Here is a 23209-nt window from a genome sequence, read left to right as displayed (position 1 = left end):
GGTCATGAGTTAAAATGACATTTAGCAGCACGCTGGGCACATTGGGTAGAAGAATTTATGAGGATGGCGTTTGGATTGGGGCATTTGATGGGGTCCTCAATCTAGTGAGGTGGGCAGTGCCAGCAGCCATCATTAACCTTCACTCTAGCAGATGTCCATGTTTAAAGGGACAGTTCACCCAAAAACTAAAAAGCTGCCATCATTTACCCAGCCTCACATAGTTCCAAAACAAGTTCAGTTGAATACAATGGCAATGCATCATAAATTTAATATCTTAATAAAGCACCAATTGCTACAATCTATATCTTAAGTGTTCTGACTGGTTTTAGAGAAGAAAAAAAAAAAAAAAAAAACACGCTGATGTTTAAAGCATTTTACAGAAAAAATATTGCTTGCCTTCATGTAATTAAATTAATTTTGTGTTTTACAGAGATAAAATAAATAATTCAGATTTGGAAAGACGCAATGGTAAATGATGGGCAATTTTTATTTTTGTTCTTTTAATGGATGTGAGGTACACTCAAAACAATTTAGACAGTTTTATACATTTTAATTGCATATGAAACTCCCATCAATATAGATTGAAATAGATGGGATACAGAAATTTGTTTCAATCTCAGATATCTTAATTTAATCCTGCCTATTCTACATATTTTGACCATGTTTATACTTTTCAACTTCATAAATGTTATTTTTCCCCGACAATGAACATGTGTATGCTTATTCTAAACAAAAAAAAAAATGCATTTGAAAAATAAAAAATAAAATAGATGCAAATAATAATATGCCATGATTTATTGAGTACATAAATCTTACCTGTCTTATGTTTGACTGACAAATATGCATGACATTAAATTGATTAGATTGTTAAACGTGTATAAACTGATGATATTTTATATGCAATTCAAATGCATAAATCTTAAATGTAGGCCTAAATATTTTTGAGTGTAGCTCAGCTAACTGGGCACGTCTGTTGACAGTGTACAGCCAAAGTCCTTGAGCTGTATAAAATGACTCGTATACAAGTCCATAATTCCTCAACAAATCTCCCTCCTCAAGATTAGCATTGGACAAATGTTGCTTTCCAGACTTGGACTAGCTACAGACTAATAGCACTTCTATAAACAAGACAGGGGTGAGGGAGAGACAGAGAGAAATATAGTACTTAGAGGAGAGCTACTTCATCCAACAATGTTTCAGGTGTTTAAAAAAAAAAAAAAAAAAAAAAAAAAAAAAAGAGCGGAAAGTCTCAGTGCCAGGAATGGATTTACAAGGATTTAAGAATCCTCCCCACTTGAATCAACCCTTTGTGAAGCAAAGGACCTAGGGGACACACTTACTTAAACACAATGCCATGTCTCTGCATGTGTGAGAATCAAGGCTTCATTTTTTTATAAATACTTTTTAATTGATGCATCAAAGCAATCTCATTGATATAACATGATCCAGAGGTATAATGCATCCAAATAAAGCATTTAAACATTTCTCAAGAGTCCTGCTCTAGTCAAGCCCCTCCATCCCACAGACTATTTGACTTGCAAATGTCAGTAGAAATATTTCAGTCAACGGCTTTGATAAAATATTCCCTTTATTCTCTCTCGACCCCACAAACCACTGTCTTGACACCACAAAAAAACAAGCTGGCTTGACTTAGTAGGGAGCAAGGAGCCCTCAAGATGACCTCAAGAAAGAGAGAAATTGAGATGGTACTCAAAGCATAGAAGAGAGAACACTACAGAATCAAACCAGTGAACAGCATCTCAAGAGACATTATTAAGGATAAAAAAAAAAAACACTATAATGTAGAAAGACAGTGATACGCATATTCAATATTCATATTTAATAATCGAACACTTAACGAGCAACATTCACATCTTCACTGAAAAAGTGTTTCATTCATCCAATTAAATTTTTTACTTTTTTATATATATTTATTTTTCATTGGCTCAAGTTAAAAAAATATAGATGTGAATCATTACCCTAAATTTTTTTGGGATGAACGAAACTTTTTTCAGTGTTTACATTCATGGTAAATTCAATATGGCAGCCATTCTGATTAAGGTCTGTATCAATATAATAATTAAAATTTTATATATATAAATTTCGATAATCATATTGACTAATACGAGTGCTTGAGACTGAGAAAGCATAATTTTTTTCAATAATTAAATGCATCCATGTTAACAAGTTAATTGTTTTCCACCTAAGGCAGATAAGATGTTATACTAAAACAAATGTCTGTATTAATGCAACAAAAACTAAATGAAATTGTAACCTTATACTGGAAGGCGGTGATATCATCACACAAATCGCTCACATCTGCTGGATAAACCAGCAGACAGCCCAGCTAGAGTGATCACATGGTATCGCCACAGGAGAGATAACACAACCCATTTCCTGAGGCTGTGTGGGATAGAATTGATCCTTGAAGGATACTTAAGACAGTCTGCAACATTATAATCAGGACAACTTGAATATGGTAAACAGCAGAAGTGATGAAGACTAACAATAACATGCTGGATTAAATTAAAGCTCAGCTGAAAGAAAATAAGGATTTGGTCAGTCAGCCTCCAAACTGTTTATACCAATAGTCCATTTTATTCTTTCTAATGTTATGCATTTCATTTGGGTTCACAAATGCAGCACACAGAAATCGCCATCTCTGTGCATCACGTATCCCTCCTTCCAATTTACTAGGAAGGCATATAGGAAGAGAAAACATCTCAGTTACCACATTAAAGTCACAAAAGTAATAAAACATCTACAACACATAAAAATAATGCCTTTGAGGGTTAGCGTTTTCATGTATATTCTTTTCCGCTCTGAAAATATTTTCTGCACTTCCAAAAAGGCCTTTCTATTTCATAATATTCAGGATAGATCACAGCTGGCTGAGATTTTTCCCCCCTTCAGCAAAGCTGCTAAATGAGTTCAGGCCACAACTTTGAAAAGCGCAACACCCCACTGCTGAACAACTACATCAAAAGAATCAAAAAGCTGTCAAAAACGTGCTTCTGGATTTTTTATTTTACATATTCGATTGGGTCCAGCGTGGATTTCCAACATGTCGCCGCACGACTCCTTTCATTCTGACAGCCCGGCGAAGGAGGTTTTTATAAACAGTGACATGTAAATCTAGTCTTGCATATTCAGTTCACCCCAAAAGGGACCAGCAGTATTTGCACACTGTCACTTAACTTCTGCTGCTTGACTTCACGGGAGTAAGGATCATTATGAAATTTATATTAGCCACAGAAGAGGTGCAGATTTTGCAATAAATAATTCAAAGAAAATAAATAAATAAATAAATAGACTGCAGCAATTAACATTTTGTCTGAACCTAGTAAATTACATTCGATTTAGTTTTCTGTTCAGAATCATGGGAGAATCATGTTCTATTTGAGAGAGAGAAAGAAAAAAAGCGATTCTCCATTTATCCAGAATTGTGCAGCTATGTGTGACTGACCGTTTCTCCCATGACATGCAGTGACTGGCAAATGGTCATTTTGAGCTCTGACCCAGGGGTGTAGACTTCATTTCAGAAGTGAGGGGGACAGAAATATCAAACACTTTTTATTATTATTATTTTTGGTCTAATGGACAGGTTTCATTATTATTACTGTTATTATTTTCCTAGCCTTCATCCATATTAAAGACTTCCTGGAAGTGAATAGACACAAACCTATTATGTTGCCAGGACGTCTATATCTCACCCTATAGCAAAGGGAAATAAAACTTAATAACAGGCCATGAAACAGTCTATACCCAACCTAAGGTCATTTGACTTTAGATAGTAAATGTTGCATGTACTGTTCTTTAAATTGGCAAAGTCACCAAAAGATCAATAATACAAATCCATAAACCTTCTCCCCCTGCAGAAGGCTGTTACTTTCAGCATTTTGACTGGATAAAACTGAAGCCAGTGGTTTTCAAGTCTCATAAAGTTAGCAAATCAGCATACTGGCCTTGTCATTCTACCCTGTAAGTGACTTCTTGGTACCACACGGCCATTCTTTTTGTAATACACAAAAACTCAGACAGCTCGAGTGGGCGAAACCTTGAATGCAGCCTTTCGGAATCAAATCGATGTTATGAGGTGCATTTAATTGCATATAAATCCATTATTTAATGCTATACGAGGCAATCCAGTTATTGGAGGGAATATTGCGGCTATTACAAGCCTGGAATGAGTGAATGTGTTTACTCGCCTCGGCTGAGCAGATTGCTGGTGTGCAGTGATGAACACAGACTCTAGGATGAGAAAGAAAAAAGGATGTCCTGGCCTGCAAGGAGCCTCATTCACTACCCATCTTCTGTGTACTGGCTCTGACAGCAGGTCAATGTTGATGCCAAAAACAACCCCCAGAGATGGTCCCTTCATTTTCAATCCGGCTAATACAGTTCCATTTAATGATTATAATTAGTTAATTGCCTATAAAGACTTGGCCTGAAAACGGCCCTCAACAACCAACAGATTCGCAATGAAATATTGTACGCAACAAACAAAACTGCAACTCTAGCAAAGCCTTTTATTTCTAAGACTCAGTATGTAGTGAATTTGACATTAGGAATAGACATTCAGGTCTGTTTCAAAGTGAACGGCTCACTTAACACAGGCTCAGTTCACAGCAAATCCTTCGTAAAGCTTGAATTTCATTTTAGAAACACGGCTTTTTCAAATGTATTGAAATGAAGACATTATATACTACTACTGCTACTAATATATATATTTTTTAATACACATTAATAAATAATTTTTGCTACATCATAATTGATTTTTTTTTCTTCTTCAGGTAATGTGCTTCATGTTTCTGACCAAAAAAAAAAAAAGAAAAAAAGAAAAATAAGATTCAAACAACTCTGCAATGAGAATTGTTACAACTCAAACGTAAGAGTAATAAAAATGCAAGGTCTATTATTAAGTCTAGTTCAAAGCTGCCCTTTTCAAAAGCATATAGCAATATGATTATTGTGATTGGTGCAATAACGGGACATCAAGCATCAATTTACAAACAAGAATTTATTTTTTGATATAATGCAAATCAAAAATGACTTCAGTGAATTAAGTGCCTTGATTAAATTGTGCAGCTGAACATACAGGACAGAGTGAACAATGAAAACCCAGGGGGTCAATAAAAAGCATGCCAGATGGACATTCTAAGTACATTTTTTGGCAAAAAAAACACTTCCTTTGTGCCCTCTTCCAGGAAAACCCCACTTGAATTGACTTAACATAATCCGAACATGGGAAAGCGTTAAGTTCCCCATGTCAAGAGAGTGTGTAGTGAGTATAAATATGGGTTTGGATGAGACTGACCTGCTCCAGGGATCTCAAACCAGTCCATTTTGCTCTCTTGCAGGACCAAATGAGAGTCCGTGCATTGCTTCTGCGGGCTGAATGGCCACAAGATTAAAGGCTAACTTAAAATGGACCATGATTCCCACCGTTCGCTCTCGCTCAAACCCTCTCTTGTGAACCTCACTCATACGGACCCTTCAGCAGAACATGGGGCCTAATTATCATGCAGAGTGCATGCTGGGATGGAGTATATGCACTGACGGTCGAAAGGCCAGAGCACGCAGGTGCAGGAAATGAAAAACAGACTTAGCAAGAGGCGAAGATGACAAGATTTCACTTGCGGAAAGTAAGACAACCACACTCATGTTCCATAATTCAAACTTTATTGATAGTTTCCCAAAGTAGCTCCAAAATTAGGCCTGTACAAACTTAGAAATCAAAAACTGAAGGCCACATATTCAAAAAAAAAAAAAAAAAAACCCAAACAACCGAGAAAGCAGACAACTTCATGTCAAAAAGAGCTCAGAGACAGAGGGAAAAAAGGAGACAGGAGAGAAATAACCAGCATTATCCTTCACAGAAGGATATAACATGTCCTTCTGGTAGACAACATTACAAAAGAAAAGAACATTTTCAGTTGCATCCAAGGAATTACACCTTTAATACTTTCTTCTTATTGGTCTACAGCTAAAACACACAGCAGGACTCAGGCTCCACCATCTGCTGTTGGTTTCGTTCTTTCTACACCTGCTTGGGGTTCACCTGCACCTTTGAAATAAAGCAGATCTCCATGCCTAATGCTAATCTGGAGGCAAAATACAAACATTTAATGGCAGATCCAAACAGGCATTCATAAAGGGATAAAAGCGCCCAGCGTTGTGCAGCTTGTCAGGATGAACAGCGGTCCAGTAGTTAGCCAGAAGCCTGTTGCTGCCTTGCGAGATGTAGCTGGAGACTGATCCTGTCTGGATGTGGTGGAACTCTCTCAGGAGGCGTTCGGCTGAAGGCCTTTGGAGGCAGCAAGCATTGCTCGCACTTTCGCCATGAGGTCCTACAAACGAGAAGAAATGGAGAAAACGTGATATACTACAGTATTCGTAAGGGAGCAGAGCTGGAAGAGTTTGTGAGATACTAATCATAGTATAAACACAACAGGAAAACCAAAACCATACGCTTGCAGACAACTTTAACCATTTGAAATTCAGATTGGCTTCTGGTCTTGTATGTATGAGAATCCAACGTGCTAAATATGCATAAGGATGTCTAGTGGCATCCTATAGAAGAGAAGACCATCGGCAAATAGTTGGATTCCTGCTCTTCAAATGCCTCCCCTCATTCTATGTGGCTCAGATTACCTTAAAATATATAATATTTAAAATACGCCAATGTACATGTCAGTTAAGCTACAGGTTAAGATACATTTCGGCCTGTTCCCTTATTATAATGGCTTTCTTTGCCACCAGCATAGAATCACTTCAAGGTTCTTTACTGCTTTCAAATTTGAAAGCAGCTCAACTTGGCATTACATATCAAATCAGTAAAATAATCTTTCGAAACAGGTGGCTGAATTGCACGGTTGTCATAGGAGCAAGGTTTGCTCATTGACGTTTGCAGAATTCAAGTCACCGCTGCTTTCCACCCCCTCGTCCAGTCGAAGGAAATTTATTAACCCTGAATTTCCAATAAAACCCCTGCAGAATGAATCACTAAACAAACAAGGGGTCAAGAAAAGCACAAACAACACAGGCAAGGACCAATGTGCCTCTAGAGAGAAGGGTCTGCTGGTGTACTAGGGTGAAATCATCATAAAAGTCATTCTAGGGAAGTGAAACCACAAAATGACATGGATGGCATTAAATAGTGTACAGAGACTGTGGCTAAAACAGACTAAATCAGGGTCTGGGTTGAGGAATCTTGCACATCACCTCCCACCAGGTTTGTGTGCCATCCAGAATAAACCTAAAAATGGATGGATCGAAAAAAAAATTCCTATTCTTGTCAATCCACTTCAAATTCCACATCAACTTTCTGTATTGTGTGACTAATTCAATTAAAAATTCCCACACATACAACACTCGAACACAGCTGAAAGACGAAGAACCAATGAGAATGTCTCTCTGATCATAGTGTGTTGATCCAGTACATTAGAGTGGCAGCCCTAAACTGGGATAAAGGGCTCTCTATGCTTCCAACTGACCTGAGCAGATTACTGTAATGAAAGGAGGATATCTTCAGTCTGCTTAGAGTTCATTATGAGACCACAGCTGGCTGAAGTCTGAGGACATCTGAAAATGTGGCCACCTAACTCTACTCTTGCTCGATTGAAACCTACGTGTTGCTTTCTGACATCAAATGACCAAACAAGAGCTAGTCGTAATTGGGACTGAGGACTGCTTTTTGTAATTTGTACCCACATTTTCAGGGGTCAGAGGATCACCCCACTTTCAGTTCGAGGTGGTTGCACTTCAATCATAGGCCCATGCCACTTAAAAACATTTTTGAAATCTCACATCCAATATCACTCTGAACTAACCCCACGTTTAAAAAAAAATCTGACTGTCATTTAGTCATCTTCTTCATGACCCTTTACTCCTGTCCGTTTTAGGCCAGCTTCTGAATGGTATTCCAGGTGTGGTTTAGGGTCTTCAATTCAGCTTCCACTGTTCAGTGACAGGTGTTTTTTTTTTGGTCTTTCTCCCTTTGATTTTCCCTCTGGCGTCCAAAAGATATGGAGCCAGATTAGCCTCACAATTTACAGCACAAAAGCACAGAACAATTCACAATTCATAACACAATTCATAAAGACACAAGTAAAAGCATAAATATTTCCATTTAAAATTACATTTATGATGTTACATGTATTTATGGATCGTCAAACCTGCATTTGCAAATAATCACACGTGCGTTGACTGCTTTGAATTTATGTGCAGTATTTTTGAGACGTTCCTGGGAGGGAGGGAGGGAGGGACGGACGGACGGATATTTTTTTTTTTTTAATTGGAAGATCTGTTCAGCCAATCGCTGAACACTTTTAATCCACCAATCAAAACGCTCCTTACTAAACCAACTCGAGAAGCTCAACGCTGCACTTGAACTGTGAATTGTTCCGTGATTGGGTCCTTGATGTAAAGACATTTTAATGGGTACCATCAGATAAAAAAAATTACTTTACTGACTCATTGAATCCGTTTTTTTTTCATCCTCCATGCTGAAATCTCTCCGCTGTTTGTTATAAATCTCCCTTAGGTGGTGGAAGGGGTTTTTAATGCCTGATCAAAAGTTCTGAAGTTCAAAAGTTGCAAATCTGATACAACTACTAGAACAACAACAACAACAGAACACATTACATAATTGTTGTTAAATTAAATATCTGGACATTTAACACTTATTTAATAACATTAAAGATTGAAAATAAGCATTAAAATGCCTTTACATCAAAGAACAAATGCACAGTACAAGCGCAGCGTTTAGCTTCTTGATTCTTTAAAGTAAGGAGCGCTCTGATTGGTGGATTGAAAGCCTACCTTGATTGGCTCAATGTAACATCCATATTTGGGGAAATATTTATGCTTTTATCTGTGTATTTATGAATTGAGTTTTCAATTTCCGAATCGTAATTAAATGTATTATCTTTAAGGCTGATCTGGCTCAATACACAAGGCCAATCCAGGTGATGTCTTCTCGTCTACAATCACCTGATGGCGATGGTGTTCATACTTTCTTGCTAGCACTGCATGAGTAGTTGTTGGTTAGAGATGGTTTTGGGCTAGGAGATTTCCAGGATTCTTCAAAGTTTCCTTGTGTGGAAAGCTTACAGTTTGGTAAGATTGCGCTTTAATTCATATGCACCCTGCACTTTTTGCATGATGCATTTAATAACGTAAGACTTTTTCAGCTTGTACTGGATTCAGTGTAAGGTTGCTCCAACATTCAGAGCTCTAAGGTTAGGTAGGAAAGACGCATCTTCGATATGGTCTCATTTTAGCATTGTTACTATACCGTGAAGACCTCCACATGTTGATCACATCAATTAGTACAAGAGATTTCTTTTCACCCTAAATCACAGTAGGGGTTCCTGAGAATGCAATGCTTTTCAGCTTCTTATCTTGCACACAACAACAGTAATGCTCTCATAACTTGCCAGGGTGCATTTTGCAACCCATAAACCCCTCCTAATCAAACCATCAGTCACCTACCACACTTCACACAAAGCCCAAGCTAAACAGTAGCAAATAAGAAGGGAACACCGACATTTTAAATATGGGGAGGACAGCACAGTGCACTAGAAAAGAAAAAGAGACTATTGGGTTCCTTAGGGAAAATCATAAACCAGCCTCCCTTGTTTGTCTGACAGGAAGATAGAAGGTTCGTTAAATCCCAGGGGAGTAGTGTTAAGATCGAGAACACGCTTCCCCAGGCTTTAATGTTACATTCCCCAGCCTTTTTTATTTGCCAGTTGTAAAAAACCCTGTCAATCGCTACCCGGAGCGCCTCATGAGAGCACTTCTTCCTCTATCAATAGTCGGGATGTGCATGTCTGCGCTGGAACACTCTCCTCTGGAGGATCCAATATAGTTGCACGATGTAGAGCTACGGGCAAAGGATCAAACTGAGCCAAGCTGAAACCTGCTTCTCTACCGGCAGGATCTACGGGTGGTCCGTTGTAGCCCAGAGCTTTCGTTGCCTGGGCTAAAGGGGGTAACTTGGGACAAAGGAACTTCCTCACGCAACTGCAATGCAAGCATGCACAGGCCTGCAGAAGTTCCTGCCGGCAGTTATTTGTCAAGGTGAACCGTGCTTCTATTGATTCAAGCAGCAGTTGCTGGTTTTAATAAGAGCCAACACGTTTTTGCTAGATGTTGCCCCCTGGAAGTCCTGCCCCAGTTCTGAGGTGTCAGAATTGCTTTCATGCACCTGGAGAAAAGGGAAGTGAATTAGGATTTCCAAAAGTTCTGAAATCATGTCAAGACTGTAGACTTTTTTAGTACAGAGGGAGCGAATAAAAAGGCTGTTATCCGGCTGACTTCTCTTTTTGTTGAAGACCAGATGACTGCAAATGAAACACAGTATGGTGTACACTGTTTATCTTCTTACATTATGCATTACTCACATCCTCTTCCCTCTGACACAACTGCATTTGTTTTTTTAAATAAACATAGTATCTACCTTTCGTCTGCTCTAACAATAAGCAAATGGAAGGAAAGCAAGCACACTCTGCATTTCATCTTCGCTGCACAAGGCCAGAGATTATAACAGAGCTGCAGGGACTGACAGCTGCATTGAATCAGCATCTCTTTCTTTCCGTTTACCCATAAACATACACACACCTACATACCCACCCCCGGCGACAGGGTCATGCAACCAAATCACTATATTTCTCATTTTCGGCACGTAAGGCTCGGCAAACACAAACCACTGAGACCGTCTGATTCTAAATGACATATATTAAAGCCTTATTAAGCATCTAAGGGTCTCATCAGTTCTGCTACACAATTTTGGTCTGTTTTTCCATTAGGCACTGAATTGAGACAGGAGAGGTAGGAAAAGTGTTGTGTTTTTTAGCTTCTTACAGTTTTTGCAAGGCAGCACTGTATTGATATTTCAGATGCATTCTGATTAGAGGTCTATAGTAAAACCCTCAACCTTACATATTAATTTGGCCTGAAACTGCATAATGTACAAAACACACTCGCATAGAATGTTGCATTAAAACGCCAAAGAATGGAAAAGAATGCAGGGTGTCAAGACACTTTCTAGAGACTTTTCTCTGCAAATATATATATATATATGTATATAATTGTGCTTAAATGTAATTCAACTGCACAATGAAAATAATTCATTAACACATTTTAATCTAGTAAAAGTCCAAAATGTTAATCTAGTGAAAGCTTTGTTGCTATATGGAAGTTAATTTCTTGATGGCATACCTGAGTGATTTTGCTTTGCACTGAAGAGACAATCGTGGAGGACACTTGCTTGTCTTTCTCCTGAGAGCCATCCCTGTTTAATAAACGAGAGGAAAGAGAAAGTGAGACAGTGACAGAGAGACAGAGGCCTGCCAATTGGCATGGCTTGTGAAAAAACACCTTAATACAGTATTCATGACGATTGGTGAGTGCGTAATCACCGCAGACATCTCAGGCTAAAACTGAGCGACCAGAAGAAGGTCATTAAATATTAACCCAATGCCGGAAGAGACACAACAACTGCACAAATAAAAACAAAGTCTAGAGAGAGGCACACGGTGGGAGGTAAAGAACAGTAACAAAAGCAACTTTGATGGAACTTGAAAAAGTTGTTTAAAAAAAACAGTTGTGTTTTAGCAGGTTTTTAAATCAAAACCTCTATAAACTTTCTTTTTTTCTTAAATTTCTTGTACAGTTCATTCATATTATGCTGTCAAACCATTTTATCAAAATGTCATCATTGCTGAAGTTGTCAAATCATACCTTAAAAGCATTATAACTTCCAAATTAAAAAGCTACAGCGCAGACTGTCTTTGTGTCTCACAGGCAGTGCTCTTGGCAGAGCTTAAATTAATATTGCAACAAAGAAGGGAAAAATATGCTTGAAATCTATGATTCTGACTGAAGCAGACTGAACTTCAGACAGAGGGTGGGTGGCTCTCGCGAGGTTCATGCTCACTGATCATTCAGTAATGGGACCAGAGCGAGATGCTCTTTACCTGGACCTCCCCAGGCTGGAGGCGGGGCTTGCAGCAGGGGAGGGGCTTGCAGAAACTCTGGCGTTGGCTATGCCTCTGTCAGGCGATGCTGAGGGCGAACAGGAGGAACCCTTAAACTGGTGCGATGACTTTGAACCCTTCTTCTTTTCATGAGGTGATCTGGAGAAAAAAAAAAAAAAAAAAAAAGTTAATCAGATAGATCAGCTTAAAATCTGTTGCATTATGTTTGGGTACAATAAACAATGCCATTCGTTTTTTTTTTTAAATAAAATCTGGTGTTATGCATCAGACAAGATTTTAGAGGGGAACATTTTAGGTTAATAACAGCATGTTTATTTTTATTTTTTAATTAATGTATTATTTCTTCAATTACCTTATGCATTTCTTAATTATTTCTTTGAACCATTTTATGTTTATGATAAAAAAAAATTATATACACACACACACACACACACACACACACACACACACACACACACACACACACATATATATACACATATATACACACACACATATATAGTGGAGTACTTTGAATTACCACTGTGTATAAAATGTACTATGTAAAAAAAAAAAAAAAAAAAAAAAATGTCCTTGACTTGTATCTCACACTAAGTTGTTGCATAGATTTGGATTGCACACATATTGGGAGCATTGCACTTTTCTGATGCTTTTTTTTGGTCACTACATGTTTTAAGGTCACTACATGGTTTAAAGTCACTATGCTTTTGATGCATTGGAAAAGTTCATTGACATTAACAAAAATCTTCCTTTTCTGCTCCATATACAATGGAAAGTCATAAGGTTAGAACAACAACATATAAATAATGCAAAATGTAAGCATTGTCACTTTTCATGAACTATCAGAGGAGTTGGAAAAGCCTTCATTCTTGAGGCTCTGTGGACGAAACATTGGAGAGACAGTTACTGTTTGACAGGAGGTAACACTGTGGACACGACCCTTCAGCAAGACCCATGATCCAGCATTGCATCAGCGAGGGGACTGGAATAGACCATTCGCACATATATAAAAGTCTATATATAAAATCTCCAGAGAAAAAGCACGCACAGTCCATATCAAGGGGCCTTTATCTCCCAGGCGGCCCTTTATGAATATTTTATTTGAACACCTTAGGCATGTCCTCTAGTTGGAAAAATAAATTTTTAAAGGAGCACCCAAGTTCAGTTAATGGGCATAGTGACCTCTAATTACCGGTGGCACTGTAGCAAAATGACAAGACATGTTTGTAGAGTGGATCAAAGCAGTCCTAGGAGACACAATGAGGTTAAAAATGTGCTGCTGCAGACATGTCAAGAATTCCACTTGAGGCATAAACTATTGTGGCTAATTGAATCAGTACAGTTGTGGCCAAAAGTTTTGGCAGTGACAAATTTTGTGTTTTGCAAACCTTGACGTCCCAGAGTGTCCAGCAAGCACCAGGACCGTCTCCTCCTAAGGACTACGCTAAGGAATCGTGTCTCCAGCAGTGCAGAGCTTGCTCAGGAATGGCAGCAGGTCGGTGTGAGAGCATCTGCACGCACAGTGAGGCCAGGAATCAGTAAAGAAGCCACTTGTCTCCAAGAAAAACATTAAGGACAGACTGAAATTCTGCAAGAAGTACAAGGATTGGACAGCAGAAGACTGGTGCAAAGTTTTTTTTTTTCTGATGAAGCTCCCTTCCGACTGTTCGGGACATCTGGAAAATCAATTGTTCGGGGAAAAAAGGAGTCCTGTGTTGTGCCAACAGTGAAGCATCCCGAAACCAACCATGTGTGGGGTTGCTTTTCAACCAAGGGAGTGGGCTCTTTCATAATTCTGCCCCAAAACACAGCCATTAATAAAGAATGGTATAAAAACTTCCTGTAAGGGTGATTTCTTCCAAAGATCCATGAGCAATTTGGTGATGATCCCTGCATTATAGAGCACCATAAGCAAGAGTCAAAAAGAAGTGGCTCGAAGATCATTACATTGAATTTTGGATCTGTGGCCAGAAAACTCCCCGGATCTCAGTCCCATAGAGAACCTGTGGTCAGTGCTCAAAAGGCGAGTGGACAAGCATAAGCCCACAAATTGTGATCAACTCCGAGAACTAATAAGGCAAGAATGGATCGCCATCAGTCAGGATTTGGCCCAGAAGCTAATATCCAGCTGGCCAGAGTGAATTACAGAGGTTATGAAGAACGAGGGTCAACACTGTAAATATTGACTAAATTTTTGCAAATAAAATCCTTTAAAACTTATATGCTTACCATTACTTTTTAGTATACCATAGAAACATGTGGAAAAATTATCTACAAACACTGATGCAGCAAAACTTTGTAAAACACTAAATGTATGTCACTGCCAAAACTTTTGGCCACAACAGTACAGGAACAATCAAGCTAAGTTCATGGAAAAAAGACAAACACATAAGGCCTGTCACCTACCCTATCTGATTGGCATGATTAAGATTCTTATAGCTTATTGAACAGGAAAGCAGTATTGAGTTAAACAATGACTTCCGAATGTATTTTCCTCCCATTAATATTAAAAAATAGATTTAATAAAAGTTCTAAGCAATGAACAAAGTCAACCAGCTCTGAGATGAATCAAAACGGCAGAAACTTTGATTTTAAGCCAAAAATAAAAATCATTAAAAAAGGCAAGGGCCAATGCGGTGCAGAGTTTAGCTCAAACCCTGGTCAAAGTCTCCTGACTGTGATTTTGTAATGATCCCAAAAACATTGATTAGCATGCTCAGGTGTGTCTGACTTCGAGCTAAACTCTGCACCGCATTGGCCCAAGATTTGAATAACCCTGGTTTAAACCTTGTCTTTTTTATGATTTTTATTTTTGGCTTAAAATCAAAGTTTCTGCTGTTTTGATTCATCTGATTGGCTTTGTTCAATGCTTAGAACTTCTATTTATTTATTAGTGGTTCATTTTATAAACCACTGCAAATGACAATCATACCTATTAAAATAAAAATATAATATTTTAAATAATATTTGTATATATTTAATTGTATTTAGATTATTACTGATAAATTATTTGATAAACTTTATACATGTTAATAATATTATTCTAATCGTTGTATTCTATTCATTAAATATATTACTTTACTAATGATTACAAATGACGCTACTATATACATACACATATATATACACACACACACACACACACACACACACATATACATACATACATATATATATATATATATATATATAATTACGAGTTTTTAAAATATAACAATTACAAATACTAAAGAATTTTAAAGTATGATTTCAAATAAATATACAAATACAAATGATTACATCACAATTTTCTGAATAATAAATCTCTCTTCAGAATAATAGTGTAGTTATTTACAAAGTAGAATATACAAATATTTCTTTTTTTTTTAAATATAAAGCAGTGACTCACTGTGACTTACAGAATGGTTTTTACAGAAGCATACCATCACTTAACCTCAGAGCTCATGGCTGTTCTGTCTTGAAAGATTTACACGTATTGTTAAAACATTTTTCTATGGAGAGAACAAATATTTTACTTCCGTAACCTGACTCTTATGCTATATTTCCAAGACAACAGCTGCTGCCTGGTCCAAGACAGGCACTCAATCTTCCTCTGCTCGCATGTAAGCAAGGTTCTGCATCTGAGATGCTTCTATCATCACTCTGGCAAACCAAACCGCACTAAAACCCTGTAAGTGATCTAACCATCTACCTCTCGCTCTCAATTCTTTCCTCGGTTCAAACCCGAAAGGGTCGAGGGTGTAATGAAAGATGCTGAACTTTTTTTTTTCTTTTGTAGGAGATGTGTAAAAAGCTTGCCTTTGCTTTCTGCAACCTCCTCTGCAGCAGAATATGGAGACGCATCTCAGCAAAGCTTTAAAGAGTACTGGAGAGAATGGGTCGCTCAGATAAAAACTAATGACATAAAAGGTGGGTGAGATCTGAGAAGTCACAATGACCACCTCTTTCTGTGGTACTTTAGCACCTTATAGGTGTTGGTAAGAAAATAATGGGAAGGTAGAGGAAATGAGAGAGAGTGAAGGGTGATGATAGCTGTGCCATGGATTGGAGTCTTACAGGACTCTTCAATAGAAGGATTACAGTGAAGGAAAAAAAATCATGCTTGGTACAGACTCTGGGGAAACACCAGGTAAACACTTTTTACCCACTGTGAACAACAGCATGCATGCTGATAATCAGCTCCTTGTGATGATATACAGCTAGAGGGTTTAAAATGAGGCCATATCACAGCTGCTGGTAATACAAACACATGTTCTCCCAGCTGTCGTTATATTATATTCATAGTAAATCTTTAACATACATACATATTATATATATATATATATGCCCTTCACTAATACCCTTGGTAAATATGAGCAAAGAAGATTGTAACCAATCATTGAAGTACAGCAATTGAAAGTGTGTTGGGGGGGGGGGGGGGGGTCTCATTATAAAAATGTTTTTATCTAGTTCACATTGGCCACAATTATTGGCACCCATTATTACAACCCAATTTCCAAGATGATAGGTCTGAAATTGTTCTTATAAATATACGATTTCTAACAGAGACAGTCAGGTGTTGATTTTTTTATCTGTTGGTATTTGATAGAATCCAAGGTGCCATGTATCTGAACAAGATGTCCAGGACCTCTAGCACAGGTCAGGACATGAATACAAAAAGGCTTTATCAATGCCAATAGAATCACAGTGAAGTCTATTATTAAGAAGTGGAAGGTATTTGGTACAACAGAGACCTCCCTGGATCAGGACGTTTCTCCAAACTAGATGAAAGAGCCAGGTGGAAACTGGTCAGAGAAGCTACCCGAGAGGCCTACAGCAACTCGGAAGCAGTTGCAGGAATTTATGACAAAGAGTGGTCATTGTGTGCATGTGACTATCACAAATCCTCCACAAATGTAACCTGTATGGGAGGGTTGAAGAAAAAAGCCACTCCTCAAGAAAGGCCACAACTGAGCTTTGCAAAAACCAACATTGAAGATTCTGAGGCAGATGAGACTAAAATGGAATCATTTGGCCTCAACACCAAACAATGTCTAATGGAAATCCAATACAGCTCTCCATCTCAGTAACAGCATTCCTCCAGTAAAACGTGGAGGTGGTAATATCATGTTATGGGGCTGTTTCTCTGCAGCAGGGACTGGAGCACTTCTAAGAATAAAAGGAACAATGAATGGGGCAAAACACAGTGGAATTCTTGAGGGAAATCTGCTGCCCTCTGCCAGAAAGTTGTCAATGGGAAGAAGGTTTGCCTCTCAACATGACAATGACCCAAAGCCCACAGCAAAACTGAGCATGCAGTGGTTGCATGGCCTAATCAGAGCCCAGACTTAAACCCGAATGAAAATCTGTGGAATGACTTGCCACTGCGGTCTACAAATGCTCACCCATCAAATTTAACTGATTTTGCAAAGAAGAGTGGGCAAATATCAAGTCTAGACGTGCAAAGTTACTAGATATACATCCCAACAGACTAAAGGCTGTAATTAAAGCCAAATGTGGATCAACAAAACACTGACACAAGGAGGTGATCTTTTTCCAACTCAGTGATTCATTTTTTTTTTTTTTCTGACATGTTGGTGTTCTATCTTATACTTGGCTGTTATAAGTTGCACAAAAGTAAATACAGCTGAATAAAACCTAAACTGTGTCCATCTTCATTTCAGGCCGCAAAGCAACAAAATGGGTAGTGTTTTTTTTTCTATTCCCACTGTATATATAAAAAAATATATATTTTGGACACATTTTTGTCTATGGACACTACTGTTCAAAGGTTTGGGACGGATACATTTTTAAAAAAAAATAATGCATTTCAATCTCCTATGCTAACAAAAGCTGCTTATATTTGATCAAAAACAGTAAAAACAGGAGTATTGTTAAATATTAGTACAAAATAGGGCTGCACAAATAAACAAATTTCTAATTGCAATTACAATTATAAATGCCACAATTACGCAATCGTTCAAAGCAGGAATTAATCGTTCAAAGTCCCACTTATGTTATTCTGTGTGCTTAAGATGTGTTTTTTAAATTTCTACATGTTTTCTTAAGGGTTTTTCCCCTTATTTTAATTTTAGTATAACATTATAATACAATTTATATTTTTACTTTGTTATAATTTAAAGAAGAAACCAAACCGATGTATAGTTAACACTTGAGGCTTAATACTATAGAAAAGAACAAGTAAACGACAATTATGATTTTTGTCATTATCGTGCAGACCTAGTATAATCTAATGTAACGTTTTAATTAAATGCATCTTTGCTAAAGTATTAATTTCTTACTGAATAAAAAAAATAATTAATGACACCCAAACTATTAAAACAAAGTTTATAAAATAAATTTTGAAAATAAATTTTTATTACAATATTTTGTCACAAATAAAGAAAAATCAACAACAAGCCCTGATAGCCTAAGTGCCACCCCACCTTGATCTGGAGCGCTTCCTGCCAAGCACTGGGTTGCTCCCAAAGCGGTAGGTGCTTGGACCGTAGCTCTCCTTCTCCCTCTCATCACGCTTTCTGTCTGAAGGGCGAGCTTGTCTGTCTCTGCGGCTGGGGGAACGAGACTCAGATCTGAGAGAGGAGAGAGAAAAAGAGATTGAAAAGAAAGAAACATGGTCAACTTAGCACTAGAAATTAAACCCACAGGAGACTTCTTGATGCTGTTAAATTAACTGTCAGCTGATGATGGTTCTTTGCTCTTTGCTCTCTATTACATCTTCAATACTTTTTAGACCGATAAAGAAAGCTCTAAAAAAGCAGTTGAGCTCTTGAACCTTGAAGAAAGGCCATAATTGTAAACAGAAACTATTTCATAAAGTACCATTTTAAATTACATTTAATAAAAAAAAATAACTAGAAAAGTGTTAATGACATTAATACCATGTAATAAAAATTATATTAGTTAATGCTTTGCGCTTCAGTTTTATTTTATTGTTAAATTGATGATAATTAATTGCACGCTGCAAGTTTTAATAATTTGTGGTAAATAAAAACAGCACATAAAATATCCTGCCAGTATCTGGTATAAATCACTGAAATAGCAGTCATGAGGAATCATATTTTTTTTTTGATAGTCCTAGACTTATATGCCACACACAGCAGACATTACTGTAAACATTGCAAAGACAGTGAAGAAATGTCATGGAGCTGAAAAATTTGGGCGAATCGGTGATCACTGTTCTCCAGTGCAGGCCGTCTGGGACTGACTCTAGACCTGAGTGGATCTCAAACAGCCAATCAGAAATGTCAAGAGTGACAGTTGTTACAGTTTACAGTTGTAAATGAAGCTTCAACTGGCACATTTATAGGTTTCTCTGACAGCAAGCACTGCAGTATACGAAAATTCTGAGTAAAAAACCAAACCATATCTTGTGCTGCACAATTTTATTTTTTAATATAATTTACACTTCATTGTAATAAGAGTTATGTGTTTAATTTAATACAGGCCAGGACTACATTACACTTTTAATGTTCAATAACAGTACATATGAGCCTCAGTGAAGCCTGGAAATTGCTTGTAATGTTGATGAAAACATTCCAGTAACAAAATGGATGGGCTGTTATTAAGAGTTGAAATGTAATCATACATACGTGTATATACCCACACAGAAGGATAATGTGAATTAAAATATCTCGCGCACACACACACACACACACACGCACACACTTCAAACAAGTAGAGGAGTGAAAAGGTGAGGGTCAGGAACAGGCAGAGATAGAAAAATATATATATTAATACAGACAGGAAGAAGAAAGAAAAATAGATATTAAATCTAATCAGTAATAATCTGCTGCAGGGTTGTCAAAGTTATTATTTGATGAACAGGAAAGTATTTTTTCCCCACCATAATACATTTGCATCCATTTATTATAATTGTGTCCAGTGTGAATTTCATTTTTTCTTTCGGTATTTTATTCTGCTACATTGGACAGATATACTCATTAAAAGTAAATGTGTGGCTTGGTCCCTGGTGTTGACGAAGAGATGTCAGGTGTCAGGAGACAGCAAATAAAAATGAGCGAGTAGCTTTAAATTCTGACACCGGCATTATTAGCGGTAACAAAAATTACAGGCACAACAATGGTCATCTTTGATGTCAGAATGTAGGTGCTTTATAATCACTGCTGGCCCTAGGATTACTAATTTAATGTTCACTGTCGGACTCACAGACTGAGATATGGGCTTGTTATTAATGAAGGCTATAATAAAAACCAACAGGCTCAGGATTGTGGCGAAGTTTAATACAACTTACTAATGTTCCTTTATAAAGTTACCTAGTTGTTTCTTGATCACAAAATCAGCATATTAGAATGATTTCTGAAGAACCGTGTTACTCTGAAGACATTTTAAAACATACTCAGTAAGAAAACAGCGGATTTAGTATCGTAATATTACTGATTTCACTGCAACAACATAGAAACTGTATTTTTAATTCAGCCTTGGTGAATATATATATGCAAATTATTTTGGTGAGATTTGAAATGTTAAATTTTTGATCAATTTAAGTCAAGTCAAAGTTAAGTCAAAAAGTTTGAATTGAGTCTGTAGATTAAGTGCTTTGGCCTGCAGTGGCTGAAAATATAATACCTATAAGCTTATAAGTACAAATCAGATCTAAAATCTAAAAACTCTAAATCCTGCTTCCTAGTATTTGAAAACTTGGCATGTACTTTACCTCGATTTTCTTTAGAATACATGACAAATAGTTTATTAAATTCCTCTCAAATTCAAAATCAGCTCGCTAAGAACAGCAATTACTAGGGGAGAGTACAAAAGGTGAAAGCTGAACACTTTAACATGCATTTCCTCTATTGAAGTGGCAATCCTCAGACACACTTGACCAGGATTCTGACCTGCTGGAAAACAAACACTCGTGGTCTAAAGGCCCTCCTCCACTTGACAGCAATCAGGGAACAAGGTCAAAACCACAGAGGCACATGTCTGGCTAGAGAAACGTACATGTCCATGTCTACTAAGGGCATGGTTGTGGAAGGGGAAGACAGACAGGGTGTGTGTAAACAAAGGTGTAGTGCCACTTCAGGCACTCATTAACTCAGGTCACCTGAGAACTAATGGGAAAGGGCAACACTGGAAAGGCCATGATGGGGCTGTACCCGATGAGAAATTAACTTGGAGGTGAGACATCTGGATTTAGACGAAGATGGGATTGTCATCTTAATGCAGACGCTGCAGTCTGCGCAGCAGTGCAAAAAGCCTATGAAATAAGCGGATGAACTGCAGCTCAATAACAGAGGAATAAGAAAACCACCAGGGATAGATGGAGAACATGGCTAAAGCCAAGGCGGTATCTACAGAGTATCAGTCAAACTAGATTAGTAGTCTAAGAAGAGCTTCTACCCAAAACTCATCTCAATCTTTCTCTTGCACAGACATAAGATTATTCTACAGTTTGTCAGATATTTTATATATATATATATATATATATATATATATATATATATATATATATATATATATATATATATATATATATATATATATATATATATATATATATATATATATTTTTTTTTTTTATTTTTTTTTTATTTTTTTTTTAGAAGAAGCAATTTTACTCCTTCCGATATTTCACCTAGCCAGACTTTTTGCCCTTGTTTGGAAAATTTGCATAGAAATATAACCAAGGAAAAGACCGAAAGCCTTTAAAGGATTGGGGGAGGGTGGGGGGAGGGAGGGAGAGAGAGAAGACCTTTTACATGCTGTGAGTGATTTAAATGCTGCGGCCAAATGATTTAATCTCCAGAAATTATATTAGGGTGTGTCAGGGTGAGCATTATGAAGGGACTGTAATTGCTGGTACTTCAACAGCGGATAATGAAAAATAATCCTTGATTTCCAATAAAGAGGACCAATTAAAAAACAAGGGAGGCGGAGGGGTGAACAAAAAGTTTAGAGGTGGGGTATTGCATCTTTGCCTCAATTTCTGGAAACAAAACTTTTGACAAGCTACCCTCCCCAGATGTACAGTAGGATGCAGGAGAAAGTAAGTTAAGCTTTGGACTACTGCTAATGATTTCTGCATATACTAATCATTAAAAGCTTTTCTTCTTCAACTAAATCACTACTACTCCAAAAATCTTCCTGATTTTCCTATCTGAAAATCTGAGCTGCAATTACAGGAATCAATTGGTGCACACAGACCCTAAATTTAAAGAGTTCACAGAAAATGAATTGTCCAACCCTAACATTGTTCCAAACCTGTATGATTTTAGTTTTTCTGAGGAACCTAAAATAATATGTAGATATTTTTTTGTCCATATAATGAAAGTCAATGCTCGGTTATCAACATTGTTCAAAAAATATTTTGTGCAGAAGAAAAATGTCAAACAGACTTGAGGGAGGAGTAAGTGTGAAATTATTTTTTTAGTGAACTGTCCCTTTAAATGGAAGGTTTCACATGCTCTTTCCAGCCTGCACTGAATGTTTACACTGTGTGTTCAATAAAAACTACTTCCTGTTTGTGTTTTATTTGTGTAAGCACGTCTGTGGCACAGTTGAAGATCAGATCACATTTTGGCCAATTTATACAGAAATGCAAAGTAAACCCCAGGGTTCACATACTTTTTCCTGCAACTGTATTTCTAAGTTTAAGAAGTGAAATGTTCAAATGATTAATTCCAACTTTTGAGCCCTAAAACCACATTTTACATTTAACTCAAAAGGCCACTTAGATTACCACATTTTTGGATGGATAAAAAGGTGGAAAAGGCAGTTTTTAAAACATAATTACATTTCAGTAAATGTAGCCCTAGGTACATGCCATTAGCAATTAACAAACTCTTTTTAACAGCCTTGCTGGAAATGTGTTACAACTCCCAAGCCTTTACCTGGATCTCCTGAAGGTGCGATAGGCACTGGGCAAAGAGTGCTTGGATTTGGATTTGGATCTGGAGCGGGACCTGGACCGAGACCTCCTCTTGTGTTTCTTCTTCCTCTTGTCTCGATCCCGATCCCGATCCCTATCCCGTTCCCTTTCAGGCACACGGGAGGAAGACGAGGAAGAAGTGGTCACATGAGATGCAGGGGCATTTGCACTCCTTGTTAGTGCACTTTCAAAGGGCTGGTAGTCAAATCCTGGTATACGAGACGTGTGTTTAGGGATGCCGCTCATGGGAAGGGTGGACGCCAATAGCTGTAGAGACACAACAAAGGAACAGGGATTAGACACGTGAGACCTGAAG

General features: G+C 37.5%; 1 protein-coding gene across 2 annotated transcripts in view; it reads right to left on the bottom strand.

The window, feature by feature from the left end:
- Nucleotides 1-5005: 5005 nt before the first annotated feature.
- The window catches only part of LOC113064107 (splicing factor, suppressor of white-apricot homolog), an 82246-nt gene continuing 64042 nt past the window's right edge, over nt 5006-23209 (bottom strand). For both annotated transcript variants that reach the window (XM_026234668.1, XM_026234670.1), the window contains exons 14-18: nt 22856-23160; nt 18431-18577; nt 11985-12143; nt 11227-11299; nt 5006-6350 (exon numbers count right to left, since the gene is read on the bottom strand). In XM_026234668.1, coding sequence (XP_026090453.1) covers nt 6285-6350; nt 11227-11299; nt 11985-12143; nt 18431-18577; nt 22856-23160 — 750 coding nt within the window. In that variant the 3' untranslated portion in view covers nt 5006-6284. The remainder of the gene's footprint in view (nt 6351-11226; nt 11300-11984; nt 12144-18430; nt 18578-22855; nt 23161-23209) is intronic.

Source organism: Carassius auratus, chromosome 46 (assembly GCF_003368295.1).
Source record: "Carassius auratus strain Wakin chromosome 46, ASM336829v1, whole genome shotgun sequence".
Lineage (NCBI taxonomy): Eukaryota > Metazoa > Chordata > Actinopteri > Cypriniformes > Cyprinidae > Carassius > Carassius auratus.
The sequence above is the reverse complement of the archived record's forward strand: the minus strand, read 5'-3'. Positions and strand labels throughout refer to the sequence as shown.